Here is a 16,108-nt window from a genome sequence, read left to right as displayed (position 1 = left end):
ACATATTTTCAGGATGATTCGATTGATTATATGATCACCTGTTGCCAGAGCAACATTCTGCAATCAAATGCAGACCAGAAATGTTTTTTGGCTTTATGCTTTACCTGAATGAAAATGTAATACCTACCTTACAAAGTGATGTATTTCTTTTTTGAGGGATAGAATATGGTTGACTACAAGTTCCCTCTGGTGGTGACAAAATGTTTTGCATTTTAAACATGCAACAGTTCCATTACAGTCAGATTTTTTTTATATGAACCAATTACTTACTAGGTAACAAAATGCTAAAAATTGCTTTTTTGGCTGTTTCACAATTACAGATATGTTCAACAAAGTAAAAAGCATAGTAAACAGCATTTATTTTTATTCACCCTGGAAAAGACAAAACTCCAAACGTTTTTGAATATTACAAGAAACTGTAGTCACAACTGAGAGGGATCTGAAGGTAGTATACATCTTGAATACATTAAGAGATATTGTAAATTCGGTCACGGTACCTGAGACCAATCAATCATTTACTGTATACTACTAAGCATATACAACTTTTGCTGCTTCTGGCGTTAACTCTAAACTTTCTGGAATAATTTATACTGTAAATATTCTGCACCCACCACCAGGCAGTTGATTAGACTTTGGCTTGTGTCCAGAAGACAGCACTACCTTAACCAGTATGGTATTCCTTTCTTAATTTATAGTCACCTTGAGCCTCTTTTTGTTACTTCAGCATAGTGTACATGGCTCTTTACTTCCTTTCACCTTCAGGGCAGTGGTGGCCCAATGGTGAGTATTCTGGGCTTTTGAATAAATGGTCAGAATTTTACTCTTGTTGCTGCCACTGTTGGGTTCTCACAGTACCTGCTCAGCCCTGTCATAAGCTGCAAAAAGTTTGCTTAATGACATGCATATATGCATTTACTGACATTTTAAATGAAGTAAGTTTGGAAGTTTAGCTCAACAGTTGAGTTCTACAATAACTTTCACTACTTGATGGTAACCAACTTTATCCTTCATCTCTTAGCAGAAGCAAATAAAGACAGGTTACACCTAGAACAAAGTAAGCTAACTGTCAGAAAAAAAGAGTTCAGTGTAGCTTTCTGCACTAGGCTCTCCATAACATTGTTATCATTCTGCAGGTATCCTAGTAAGTATACCTTACTGGCAGAGTCATGACTTACACTTTTCCAGTAGTCTGGACTCCTCATTGTAGACAGACTTGATGGTTGCTTTATCCCTCTGGGTGCTTTTGAACACCAGGCCTAGGCTCTTTACAGGCTTCTTACTGATGTTTGGGGTGTTTATTCCTGTTGTCCTGAAGCAGAACATATTGACCATATTTCATTTCCACAGCCTCATCAATCTGAACATGAATAGCTTGAAGCTGAAATGCTTACACAATCAGCATCTTCTATCCCTTCAATATCAACAAAAAGCCTGAGACTAATTCTGAGGTAAATGCCATGTGACTCAGAAATGCCCTGATATTTGATTGATATATGTTTTCTTAAGATTATATGAAATTCTAAAGGGCTATGCTTAAATGTGCAAAATTTTGTAAACGGTGAAATTTCCGGAGATGACCTGGCTTGGATAAACTTCCAATCTAAACCATGTAGAGATAGTTTGAAGTAGACTAAAGTGAATTAAAATTCTAGGTGCTTAGCTCATCGAGAAGGACAAAGCTGCCTTCAAGAGTAAAATATAAGGACCATTTTGACAGGTTTAACACTTTTTTCTGCTACATTTGACTGACATTGAATGTATGTGCCTGTGTAAGTAAGTGTATGTACACCTTTAATTTATGTCTTCTGCTAGAAACTGTGCTTGATAACACTTGAACACTTTGATTACTACATATAATCTCCCCAGAGTATCAGGAGAAGGTTGTTGTTTTTATGTATCTCCAATTCACTTTGTTTGCTTAATAAGCAGCTGCAAATTGTAGCACTCTAAACTATATGTAGCTTTCTCTGAAATGTGCTAACAGTCCCACCACAATCGATCTCTTGTCACAGTCTCTCAGCCAAGTGAAATACTAATGGTGATGGTCAATAAACCATGGAGTGGAAGTTCTGCCTTTCTCCACCCCATCAAGCACACCTCTAAATATAGACACCCTACCTTGCTCCAAGGCTGCTTTAATACCAGCAAACTTCAATGTAACTGACTCTCCTAAAAAGCCTTGTCATCAGGAATAAAAAAAACATAGTCATTATAAATGTTCTCTTTTTTGGTCCTCAGTCACAATGATGCCAAGCAAAATAAATGAAAACATACTACAGCAGTGCAGAACAATGTTAACAACAATGCATAATGTTTTTATTAAAGTGCCTATTTTCCAGGATTGATTGAGTTATTGATTGGTGTATTGAAGCTCTATGCCACCTCCTATCAATATGTTAGAACATGAAGTCGGGATGGATTTAGTTGGTTGCTGAATGCAGAAAAGAATACAGAAGGAAGAAAGAAAGAAAGAAAGAAAGAGTTGCAGAGTACACAAAGTAGAGAGCAATGACCCACGTGCAAAATCCTGTTAATTTGTGCTGACTGCTTTTTTAAAGGGATACAATTATGTATAAATTCATTTCTTTATGAAATGATGTATGTATCATGATAAACGTTGTGAAATGATCTGGCAGGTACTCAAGGAAATGCATATGTTTCGAGATTTCTTTTGCTCATTTGGTTTAAATGGAGAAATGATTGAGGATAGTATATAAAAACAGATATAATTTACACACGAAAATAATGGTGTATATTTGTGATGAGCTTGGGTGAAACAGTGGCACAATGGATAGCATTGATGCCTAGTATCACGTATTTCATTCCTGAGCTCAAATCCCTGTCTGAGTAGAGTTTTTGTACATGCTCTCTCCATGTCCACATGTCTAAGTTCAATGGTTTACACAGACATCCCAAAACCCAGCTGGTCGATGGACTGGGCGGTATAGTTTACCCCTAAGTGTATGTGTGTGTGTGTGTGTGTGTGTGTGTGTGTGTGTGTGTGTGTGTGTGTGTGTGTGTGTGTGTGTGTGTGTGTGTGTAGAAAATATCGTGTCTGCTTTATGTTCTTGTGTAGAGTAGAGGAGAGAGCTGTTTATTAGATACATCGCTGTAAAGCACTTTAGTCAACACGTGTTTTAAATGTTACATAACTCATCGTTATCACAATGGTGTGGTTTAAAAGCGTAAAAATGAAAACAATTGCGATTCCACTTTATCACCGTTTGGTGTTGCTCGAGTGTAGCTTAAAGTGAGCTCCATCCAGCCTCCCGCGCGCGCGTGTGTGTGTGTGTGTGTGTGTGTGTGTGTGTGTGTGTGTGTGTGTGTGCGTGTGTGTGCGTGCGTGCGTGTGTGTGTGTGTGTCTGTGTGTGCGCGTGTGTTTGTGTGCGTGCGTGCGTGTGTGTGTGTGTGTGTGTGTGTGTGTGTGTGTGTGTGTGCGCGCCGGCCCGAAAAAGACCGCGGGTTTCCAGCTGACTCTCTCTCTCTATCTCTCTGCGTGTGTTTCTTCTTGCGTGCGTGCTTGAGTGTGTGTGTGTGTGTGTGTGTGTGTGTGTGTGTGTGTGTGTGTGTGTGTGTGTGTGTGTGTGTGTGTGTGTGTGTGTGTGAGAGTGTATGAGCGTGCGTGTATGTGTATTTGTGCGAGTGTATGCGCGTGCGTGCGCGCGCGCGCGCTGTCATTATTGCTATCCAGTCTGCTCCGCGCTTACGATGGCCAGATTCATTCCGCGTGAGGCAGGAAGGCAGCAGCGCTGTCCCGCTCCCGCTCCGGTTACCGCTCCTGCTCCCTCACGCGCTCCGGTTCCGGTTCCGTGCAGCCTGCTCGCGCCTGGTCCCGGGGCAGAACCGAGCCCACAGCCGCTCCTCTTCCTCCTCCTCCTCCCCTACCAGCACCAGGTTCTTCCCGAACCCATGAACGGCTCCGAGTCCATCTCCATCCACCCGGAGAGCGGCACCATGAAAGACCAAGACGCGATCAAACTGTTTATCGGGCAAATCCCGCGCAACCTGGAGGAAAAAGACCTGAAGCCACTGTTCGAACAGTTTGGGAAAATCCACGAACTAACAGTGTTAAAGGACCGATACACCGGCATGCACAAAGGTAACGCGTCAATCGCCCCTTTTCCAGGGACAGCAGTGTTCAGTAGCCTAAACAAGCCGAAGCAGAGAAAATGTTACACGTGTTAATGTTAGACCTGTCAATCAAAGCCGTGACACGGGGTGTTGGGTCGGCAGGTTCTCCAGGTGTTAATAATATAACTTAACACCTAATAATCGTTAAACTATTCACTAGAAATTGTCATTCCAAACAGTCACTTCTTGTAGAATTTTTCCATTCAGTCGTGTTATTGTTTTTGACGCGCAGTCTATAGTGAACCTGTGGCATTTAGAGCGCGCGTGCACACTGAAGCTGAGCATTACACAAAGACTGTCAATCATCTCACTGTATTTTTTCGGATCTGGGTCAGAGTGAGGTCTTTTTTTTGTTTCATAAGCCTGTCCTTTCTTTTACATTCACAAAACATAATTTATTCATTATTTGCACACTGTGATGAGACCAGCAGAAAACATACTTACTTTAAATCAAAATTTTGTCATTCTCCACGGATGACACGTTCATTCAAAGCGTTAATGACCTGGCAGTAATGCAGTAGTAATTCTAAAACATAAAGTTAGCCATGCTGGAAATCAACCCTGATTTCACCCTTAGTGTGTTTAAGGTGGGTTGAAAAAGCGCTCGCGCTAAACTCACGCGCGCATAAGTGGCGTTCAGGGAAAGTGAGTTGTATTTCTATTCTCGACGTTTTTATTTGTATGCATGAAACAAATGTTTCACTTTTGTGTTTGTGCAGTACTAGTGGAGAGTAGAAGAAAGGGAGAACATGTGAGGAAAACGCACTCATCATTTGCTATTTGTTTTCAGTCTGTCTTCATTTTTGTCAGGTAACAAATTACTGTATGTTGACATAATTGACATAAGTTATGCCATCTCCCATACACACACACACACATTTACAGCATTTAGCAGACACCCTTATCCAGAGTGACTTACAACAGAGCAACTGAGGGTTAAGGGCCTTGCTCAGGGGCCCAGCAGTGGCAGCTTGGTGGACCTGGGGTACGAACCCCTGACTTTCCGATCAGTAGCCCAACACCTTAACCACTGAGCTACCACACCCCACACACACACACACACACACACACACACACACACACACACACACACACACACACACACACACACACACACACACACACACACACACACACACACACATATATGCACACACAAATATATATACACACACACACACACACACACACACACACACACACACACACACACACACACACACACTTGTCATGAGTGTGTCCAAGAGACATTTAAAACAGTTACAGTTTATGAAAATTATTATAGTCTTTTGTACTAAATCCTGTGTTTTAGTAATTCACTTGTGATTTAAGAGCTTCCTCTTACTAAGTGGATCAGATGTGGAGGCCAGGCTGCTAATTCACGCGGGAAAACACGGCTTAAGTTTGTTAGGCGTGATAATAATGCATAACCATAATGACTTGACTGAAGAAGATTAGTGGTTCTAGGTATTGTCTGAGGCCTTGGTTCCTCGGATCAGCTGTCATGTCCCTTACACAGCCTGCTTTTCCCCAATTAAAATGTGCTCTGCTCCGGTAACCAGCAATATTTAATATGACTAATGCTGTTCAATGCTAACCCCAGGGCAAATATTGGTATTAATAATTAGCATTCGTCCCTGCGATATTTAGTGATTGATCGCTCAAAGTGTATTGCTCCCTTAGCACTTAATTAAAGTTGGGGTATTTAATATTTAACAAACCATTATGGGAATTTGTGTTTTTTTTTAATCTAGCAAATTATAAATGCTGATAAATGTTTAATTTTCAACATACAACAGAAGAGTACCTCTTTGGCTGCACATTGTTCAAATGCATATTTTATTCAGATTTTTTTTGTGACAAATATATGGAAGACAGCAGTGTTCATGTGCACTGAGAATTCTTATTGTCATTAAAAAATGCTCGTAAGGTCAAGGGTGAATTATTGGCAATAATTTCATTGGTATCAAAGTCGTGATGTCTTTATAACTGCTGCTGAAATATTTCAGCTAAGCCATTCACAATAAATCAAAGTAATAATCTAATAAAATGGCAGCATTATTTTTAACCTCGTCCCATGGAAGTGGGTTGCATGTGGAGTTCTGAGATAAACTCTTATAAACAGACTGATAACAGTAGAAATGGCCTTGGTCATATAAGACTGCTTTTTTCCCTACTATCCAGCTTACTGTCCAGCTGTTAGATTTGGGAAGTATATACAGTATGTAATATATAACAGAATTTTGTGTATAGATTCACAGTATAGAATTGTTCTGGATGTCTTCTGTATGTACTGTGTGATGTTAGTCATAACATTAAAAGATCTCTGTATATCACAAAAAATCCACTCAGTTTAAATTACATCTTCATTATTAAACAATGGCTTAAAAAGTTAGGGCCATTATTAGAAACTTGTGTGAAACTAGGATAATTACCTCTTAAGAAGAGGTTAATTGGAGTCAGAAGTTCTAGTCAATTTGAGTGTGGGTTTGGACGGCGCTCCCATGGGGAAAAAAATACAACTTTTTGTTACCTGATCTTTTCCAAAAAAAAAAAAAAAAAAAATTCTGTTAAACTGCAAAGTGACGTAATCAAAAGATACCTCAGAAGATCTTTTAGCTCTTAAGTATGAAAAGAGCATTGAAGGATTTCTAAAGACGTGTCAGGCAGTTACAAAGACACGTGTCAGGGACATTACAAATGCAACCAGATTCAGCACAGTTACTGCACATTGAAACAACAGAATGTCTTATATTGACAGCTAAAGATGCACAGACACACAATATGGAGTGATAGTTTAATAGTTCCATAGATATTCCAGTAACGTTTGGTGGGCAAACTACATATTTGCTACTTGACTTTTTGATAAAAAACACTGCATATTAACACCAAAATGTCACCCCATCTGTGAAGCATGGTGCCGGGAGTATACTGGAGCTGCATTGCTTTTTCACAATCTAGTTTTCAGTCATCCATAATACATTTGCCACCTGTCTAATGAAAAGCCATACAATAGTAGAATGCTACCTGACTTCAGTTACACTGAAATATTATTACATTATTTGTAGTAGATTATTTATTAAGCATGTAATACAATATGAACTATAACTGGTTGAGAAATTAGCCTTATTTTATCCTTGTTACAGCACAAGATAGTGAATATGCTTTTTCTGTCACAGCACATTAAACCGAGCACAGCCCTAGCACTACCCAATAAAAATGTCATGACAAACATGGCGCTATATTTCCCGCACATTCACACAGACGTCATTGTATTGTCCGTTCATCATTTTTTCTTTCTTCCATTCAAAAATTTTGGATTAGCATTGTGACAATTGTGATATTTTGACAACCAGATTTTACAATGAAATGAATTTCACAAGCACGAAACATTTAAACAGCCAAAAATAGATGGGTGTGTTATGCAATAGAGTCTTTTATATTTATTTATATTCATTTATTTTTATAATCTGGCAGCTTTTCCCTCGACAGCAGCCTGAACGGTTTTCCTTCTTCTTAAAGATCTGCTTGACCAGAGATCATTGCTTTGAGCATGTGAACTGGGAACATGTAAACATTAAGAGCTAATTGTTTTGTTTTAAAATCTGACTTTCCCTTTATTTACCAGAAACAATCTAAAATAATGCTGTTCTCATTTTTAGGACCGTGTTTCAAGGACCCACTTGTTATGTTTGCTCCTGAGTATGTTGCCTATACGTTAATTATGTCCCCAGGAACCTTCGACTACTCTGGGTAAATTTTCAAAATAAAGTACAGTCTGTTTTGAGCCTGCCTGTTGCAACCTCCCCAAACCATCCTCTGTATTTTACATTTGAGCATTTACTCAGTAAGCTACATTTAAGCAGTGAGTATACGAAAAAATTAAATGATAGAACGTTTTGCTCAGAGAAATTCAGTTCTCATCAATTTGATAGTTTGACACCAGCAGCTTCCTTCAAACCATGCTTAATATTGTCATGGCAACTACAGTGAAATATTTTTCTATCAACGGAGGCATAGATGAATATGCCTTACACAAGATATTCTGCAGGAAATGACATTTCCTGTCTTTTAACAACTTCACAGTGTTTTTTTTTTTAAGTTCATTATACTGTATAGGAGAGAAATAAACGGTGGCAAATTTGCACACCACTGAAAGCATCCACTGGTTCTGTTTGGAGAGTTTTCTGGGAAGTTGACATGACAAATGACATGAAAAGAAGGTTACAAAACACTGACCGTTATTAATGATGTTTTCCGTTCATTCGTGGGAGTAAAATAAAATGCGAACACCTACATTTTGCTTTAGAGTCTTGTGATAATCACTCACAGTTTTGAGCTGATGCATGAGAACTCTGGGGAGAGAGAAACTCTGTGATCAAGAGAGACGCAAGTGTGCTGAAAAATCTGTTTTATCTTCCCAGACACTTGCAAATTAAAAAAAACAAAACAGCTCTGAACAGAAACAACTTCAGAATCTCTGACTTTTAGGGAAAGGAAGAAGAAAATAATACTGATCAGTCCTGCTTTGTGAGGGTTGTGATGGAAGACTTGTTATATAAGCCAGAAATCTGTAAACACTGAAACACACGTTGTCTCACTTCCTCTCTCACTGCTGTCTCGCTGAACTGGACAGGAGGGAAATGAAAGGTAGGCAGGAGGCTAAGCACAGCAGATGAACAGACTGAGAGAGATGGAGTGATTGTCAAAGGCATAGAAAACAACTGCTGAATTTAATGTGAAGGTGCTCGATGGAATGACGACTCGCCGTGGCAGCTGGAGAAAGGCACGAAGGGATTTGGTATGAAGTAAAGGCGTGAGGTGGGGACTGGCCAGATGTGTAGTAGGATCACAGCTGCAAAATACTGACAGAACTAAAGAAAAGGACATGTTACAAGATTAGAGCTCCTACTGTCAGAAACCTTTTCCACTGCATAATATAATGCTTAATGTAAAGTTAATAACATCATCATCATCATCATCATCATCCCAGACTACAATGTATTGTTTTATCCAACTTATTACTAACATAATTATAAATGCCACAAAAGAAGAAGATGAATGATAACCGAAACGGAGAGAGGAATACTATTAGTGTTCTTTGTGTCACCCATCAGGGATGTGTTTGAAAGGAACACTGCTCAGCAGCGCTAAAAATAGAAATCTGTGGTATTTCCGAAAATAGGTTAAGCTGCCATCGCTGCACTGCTGGCATGACATCACCACTCTGCTGCCAGCCTTCCCCCAAAGAGTGCTCCTGTACCGTGGAAATGAAGGAAAGCAGAGTGTAAGGGAGGAAAAGAGTGAAAGAGAGGCATGGGTGGGGGGTGTTTCAAAGGTTGGGGGTGTTAGGGTGGACAGACAGAGAGGATGAGAGAGAGAGAGAGAGAGAGAGAGAGAGAGACAGAGTGCTGGAAACAAAAGAGACAGAAGAAGGGGTGGGGTCAGGTGGAGTGGGGGGGAGAGGATGGATGCGCCGTCTATGGCTGCCGTTTCATTTTCTCTTTGTTCTTCCATAGCCCTCTTTTCCTCACTGCACAGCATCAGTCAGACTCTGTATGTCTGATGACCTGCCAGCATTCTCCGTGTTGCTTTTTCTTTTTGTTAGTGCTGCTGCTTTGCCCTGGTTGAAGGCATCTTTGGTAATTTCACTTGTTAGAATGATGGCGGATCACTAAGACTTCCTGAAAAGACCCAGACCTGAGTGGTATGCATTAGTAGCTCTGAAATCAAAGTGGTATTAGAATAAAACCTTTTTTGCCTTTCTCCCAGTATGTGCTTTCATCCTTTGTTACGTTCTTGCAGTTCTTCTCGGTTATTCTTACGGAGCTTCAGGTACATCGGGCACAGCGGACGTGTACATATATAAATATATAATATAGAGCTGATTCTCACATAATATGTAAAACAAATAGGTGTACTGTAAGTGGGACAGTATAAAACATTACAAGAATCTACTTCCAGATGTTAAAAGGAAATAAAGGAATTAAAAGATAAAAATTTGATTCGAAAATAATAGAATAGATTAGGAAAGAATATTGCTAGGAATGCTGAGGTAAATTAATAAGCTAATAAAATGAAATGGGTCAAAAATGCAACAGGAAACTTCTCAGAAAAAAATGTTTTTAAATTGTACCGTTCCTTCGCTCTGGGATGTGCGATCATTTGTACCTTAAGTCTATATATATCATCTGGAAAAGTTAACTTTACTTTACAAGCTAATTAAAGGTACAGCAGAAACAGCACTGGCCTTTAAGGACCAATTAACTTCCTTAAATCATTCTAAATGTAAACTGCTTTCATGTTAACATGTAACAGGATGTGCATTAAAGGTACAAAAGATATACCCTCGAGGGAACCCGAGCAGTGGCAGGAAATGTACAGTCTATAACATTTGGTTCTGAGATGTTTTTTGCATGAATAAATGCTATTGGCAAACAAGATCATTATTATCATTATATTTTAATTCCACAGATTTTAATAAAAGACGTGTTATGTACCAGTAATCATCAGAACTTAAAGCTACATTGCTTGATACACTTAATTAATAATTAATAACCAGGCTTTTATTGCTGCACGTAAAGAATCGCTTTGGATCATTTTTTTTTTTAAATAAGTACTCAGTTTACATACAGTATATACATATATTACTATTTTTGTACCTTTATTCAGACACTATAAGATTATACAGCAGTACACAAAACCATCATCCAGCCGGATTAGAAGTAATGAAAATGTTTGCAGCTTTTTTTGTACTTTTTATTTTTATTTTTATTCATTTATTTCTTTTCAGTCTATTCTAAAGTCTTCAGTGTTATTCATACGTACTAATCCGTAATTTTGTGTGTTTGTTGATTAATTTATTTATTTGTAATACTTCAGCCCCAGACTCACTCGGTTGCAGTCACTTAAACTTAACTCGAGCACCAGTGACTCACACTCTGTGTTTCTGTGTCTCTGACCTAAAATAATGACTCAGCTGAAACACTACTGACTATCAATTAAAATAAAAAGCTACATGTTTAGTTAAAAACTTAGAGGTTGAAAATGGCACAGGGAATAATTACTAGAGTTGTTAATTGATTTGAAAGCTAATGGAGATGCCTGCTTACCAGTCTTACACCCTGCCAGGGTCACTCCTATACATCAGGCCCATTATCACAGTCTGTTAGGACTCAAACCTACGTGTCTCATCAGTACATATATGTGTAATGAAGAAGGCTGTTAGGCCTAAGATGAGTTTTTTGCTCTAGGCCTACTAACTCTCAGCTGTATGTGGTGTATGGATGTTGGGCACACTTAAAGGTGCCTGCCTTAATTAAGCTTTACAGGTTACGCTAGAGTACTGCCTATATTACAAAACTCATTACAAGGTAATTAGGCTGGGGCAGGGACAATGCTGTTGTCGGAACAGTTAGGCTGATTGCGTTGTAGAGAATCTAACTCTTGTAGGTGGTGGTGATGGTGGTAGTAGTGGTGCTCATTATGTAGAGCACGTTTTAAGATCTGTGCATTCAAAGTGAAGACCTGATGAGACTTTATGTTCAGTGCATCAGACCTTGGCCCACTACTTAGGAGCTAACTACACTGTGATGAGAAACCCAGGCTGTTCTTTTTTTATAACAAATAAGAGAAGGAAGCAGAACTGATGGAGAAGAGGCATGCAAAGTGATTAGACTAGGAGAAGGATTGAATTTTTAAGAAGCAGATTTATCCCTAAGACATCTACTTTTAATGGGCACCTAACAGTTTAAGGCCAGAAGTTTTAGAGCACTCGAGAATCCGCAGTACAGCGGCAGCTGCTCTAGTCCTGGCGTTCCGATAAACCGTCCGTAAATAAGGCAGCAAATGGATGCTGTCAGTGGCGAAGAGGCAGAAAAGCAGCCTCCATTCAGCCTGCTTAATCTCTACCATGTCTCTCCATGAAGCTTCAGTCATCCCTGGAGTCTTGCTTAGAACAGTGTGCACACAAGGTCTATAGTATATGCAGCTTCTTATTAGAAATGACAGCATTCTGTACACACCAGCATTGTTCACATTGCATAAGCACCAAATGTAGAAAGATGTGATTATCAAACACCGTGGCAGATCATTTACTTACACTGTCCCTGTTATTTTTTTTCCTTCCCCCACCACCACTTGCCGCTATGTCAGCAGGGTTCTTTTATGTTGCATTTCGTATAATTTCATCATGCAGCCAAAAAAATACTCACTTGGTATGCAACAGCTTGCTGGTAATTTGTACATGTTTGGATTCCAATTATGAAGTTGTTAGAGCCAGTGCCTGTGGGCTGCAAATGCGTATTACACCATACATTAAAGCACAGAAAAACACTTTTAAATTGAGATTGTATTTCTTAGCCTTTCACATATTTATTCTTTTTTTTTTTTGCTAATGTTATTGCAGCAGTTAATTTGCTCCAGACACGCAGTGTTTTCCGCCTCTGCAAATGCATCCAATTTAGGAGTACCATAATTGCACGATGCAAAACATTCTTTTCAAACTGAGGGTCAGGGAACATGGCCTTGGTTGGAGCTTTATAGACATAACACACGCTTTGATGTGATCACAAGGAATGCTGGCTTAGTAAGAAGTTGTAATGGGTAAAAGTCCTCATTTTGACGACTTGTTTGTTTGCTATCGGAAATCATTATGTTAGGGCATCGTTTGGAGCAAGCCGAGCTCATCCCGCTATTGACGTAGCCTGTTTGAGCTGCGTGGAATTTTTTTTAGATGTTTATCAGGTGAGAAGGTGAGAAGTTTAAGCACAATGCACAGTCAAAATTTAGCTTCTGGCCATGGCCATAACCGTGTATTGGGACATCCAGGCCTGAAAGCAGAAAGGACTTGCTACAACTCTGCTGTTATAACCCATCTGCTTCAAGGTTCAATGTGCTATGCATTCGAAGATTTGCTATCCTATTTATTTATTTATTCATTTATTTATTTATTTATTTATTTATTTATTTATTTATTTAAAATTTGATCCTGGTTATGGGTCTGCTTGTGACTAGTCACATTTTTGTAATGTTATTACATGCTTCATTGGGTAGATGGCTAGATGTCAAATTAACAGCAGTCACTGAAGTGTTTGGTGGCTTAATAAATAAAGCATCTCTCCACATTAATATATGCAAAGGAGATACTCTGAAACTCTCCAGTCTCCAGAGTTTACATTTACATGCCAAAAAAAGGATGAGAGTAAAGAGCGCAGATCCATTTTATAGCAGTCACTTTCACACCTATAAAAGTGTGATCCCCACTGAGGGGTTTGTAAGCTGCCAGTGAAGCAGCTTAACCCTGGCAAAGCATAGACTGGCACTGGCACAGGTGCACCATTATAGCGTGTTTACTGTCACTGTCATAGAGCAAGGGCACATTAATGATGCCGTGCTTCCTATGCTGTGTTTTGCCCAGACTACTTTGCCTTAGTGAATGCCCCTCATTTAGCATTTGTATATATGAGTATGCGTGTCTCGCAGTGTGTTCTGGAAGCCCTGGGGCTGTGAGATTTCCTCTCCTGTCCTCCCCCACTGTCTGCATCTTTTCACGCCCCCCCAAGGCCTTCCCTTCTGTACCATCTCTCTGTCAGGAGCAGTCAGAGTTTATCCCACCCAGCTGAGATGTGGGTGGTTTGGACAGTGACGGCAGGCTGATCTATAGAGCTCAGTCCGGAGCTACGACACACACGCACACACACACACACACACACACACACACACACACACACACACACACACACACACACACACACACACACACACACACACGTGCGATCAGTGAAGAACAGATGAGACAGTCTCCTCCATATTAGAAAAAGGGCTGTGTGTATTTAACCAGTCTTCTGGGACTCCTCGCAGCAGCTCCTGCCCTGTCATTGTAGGGAATGTGCTTGCTTTGTGCCAGCTCAAATTTTCAGTACGGACAATAAACAAAAATAAGCAAACGACACACGTGAAACAATCGATATATTTTTTGGAGAGATATTTTTGTTTTGTTATGTGTTCAGCACTGATCCTTATCACACTCATGGATTATTCATTTCTGCCTCTTGTCTGTGGTTATTTGGATCATAAAATGCAATAATAGTCGTGTCCTGTGTTGCCATTGAATGTTTAAACAAAGCCTGCGCTGACTGTTTGATTTGTCTCCCTGATTGCTTTGTCTCACAGGTTGTGCATTCCTCACCTACTGTGCCCGCGAGTCAGCCATCAAAGCCCAGAACGCCCTCCATGAACAGAAGACGCTGCCAGGGGTGAGTTTTTGTTGGTAGTCAATAGCCGCTCCTTCAGGAGGGCCCCCATATCCAGTCAAAGCCAAAGCTGCATGTTTTTTTTTTATAAAGAAACCAATGGGAAATAAATCAATAAGCCCAGCCTTTTAAGAACGGGCTCAGAGACGTTTCATCGGGCCTCTGCCGTAGGGGATATGCCAAGAAATTGATCAGATGCTTTCAGTGCTCAAGCTTAGTCGAGCCAGTGACAGCAAATGTCAATTCGTTTGTTCTTTCAATTTTTCCTTTAAATCACTCTATTTATGAAAATGGCCTGGGTAGCTATTGTTGGCCTGTTGCACAGGAGTGAAAATAAACCAGTCTGTGTCCTGTCCAGCATTGTGACAGAACAGGACTGCTTTATAAAGAAGCAGGAGGAGACATGAGCCACAGAGACACATATTTCTGTGAAATAGCTGTAAGGGGGCACATTAAAGAGAGAGATACAGCAACGTGAACTACTCAGGCAAGTCTGCAAAACAGCATCTCTTTTATCCTTTCACATCTTCCAAGCCTGAGTGGCTTTTGTGTTAAAGGGCATTTGAATAATAAAAAATAAATTTGTTCAAGAATGCCAAGGGACGTCTTGGTGGTAGCAACAAGCATGCAAAGCAGAGCATTAAAAAAAGGATTCTACTAATAATTGATTTAAGGCTGGCATGCTTATAGTTCAGACACTAATTGCACCCACATGCCAACCTCAGGGGGCATCAGTCAGGGTTGAACAGCTACCAGTATTACACAGTATATACAGATGAATGCTTTTGTACAGTTAAAAGAGAGAGGTGTTTGGGTAGCTGGCTACTGAAAGATTTCAAATCTATGTGAAACAAATTAGAGACGTTGGGATACATACTGACAAATACACAGACCCAGAGAGTGTGAAGCAAAGAGCTACAAAAATGAATTCACATCCAGAAGCTTTGCTGTATAGCTCAAGCCCTTGAATTAAGTATACTGCAAATATTTGTGTCCTCGTGTGGGACGGTGTAGAAATAGAGAGAGAGAGAGAGAGAGAGAGAGAGAGAGAGAGAGAAGAGTGAAGAGGCACTTTGTGTGTGTGTGTGTGTGTGTGTGTGTGTGTGTGTGTGTGTGTGTGTGTGTGTGTGTGTGTGTTCCACTATATCAGCACACTCCGTCCCCTGACCTGGCTGACTTTAAATCTTTCAGCAGTAACCCTTGCTGCTGTTGCTGATTGTAAGTAGATTTGCCAGTTGTTTGTTTTGCAAAATCCTGCTTGATATGCAGTTTGCCAAAGGCTTCAGTGTAATTCATGTAAACTTGAATTCCCCAGGAGAGGAGTTACGACTTATTTACGCCTACCCTTTGCCCACTCTTTCCAAACTGTCAAGGTGAAATGATTCGATAGATAGATAGATAGATAGATAGATAGATAGATAGATAGATAGATAGATAGATAGATAGATAGATAGATAGATAGATAGATAGATAGATAGATATCAATCTGGTGTAAACTTTAAACTATTTGCCAGTTTGAACAACAATGTCGTGTTTATTGAATTTACATGTCAGTTTTACAAGCAGTTAACTTTCTCGACAAGGAAGCTTTTCATACCAGGGTTAATTCTGTTAACACGATCAATTTAATAATGTTAATGTTATTATAAAATTATTTCTTTGGCATTGATTAGCATTGTTTCTGCTTGTAGGGTGGATATATTAAGAAATAAAAGCAAACATC

General features: G+C 39.7%; 1 protein-coding gene across 4 annotated transcripts in view; it reads left to right on the top strand.

The window, feature by feature from the left end:
• Window positions 1-3,395: 3,395 nt before the first annotated feature.
• The window catches only part of celf5a (cugbp, Elav-like family member 5a), a 184,550-nt gene continuing 171,837 nt past the window's right edge, over window positions 3,396-16,108 (top strand). The window contains exons 1-2 of one of the 4 annotated variants that reach the window (XM_027169748.2): window positions 3,396-4,100; window positions 14,306-14,388. In XM_027169748.2, coding sequence (XP_027025549.1) covers window positions 3,614-4,100; window positions 14,306-14,388 — 570 coding nt within the window. In that variant the 5' untranslated portion in view covers window positions 3,396-3,613. The remainder of the gene's footprint in view (window positions 4,101-14,305; window positions 14,389-16,108) is intronic. The other 3 variants (XM_027169745.2, XM_027169747.2, XM_027169746.2) reach the window with 3 other exon arrangements.

The sequence above is a fragment of the Tachysurus fulvidraco genome, chromosome 2 (genome assembly GCF_022655615.1).
Source record: "Tachysurus fulvidraco isolate hzauxx_2018 chromosome 2, HZAU_PFXX_2.0, whole genome shotgun sequence".
Classification (NCBI taxonomy): domain Eukaryota; kingdom Metazoa; phylum Chordata; class Actinopteri; order Siluriformes; family Bagridae; genus Tachysurus; species Tachysurus fulvidraco.
This window is presented reverse-complemented; position numbering and strand designations above follow the sequence as displayed.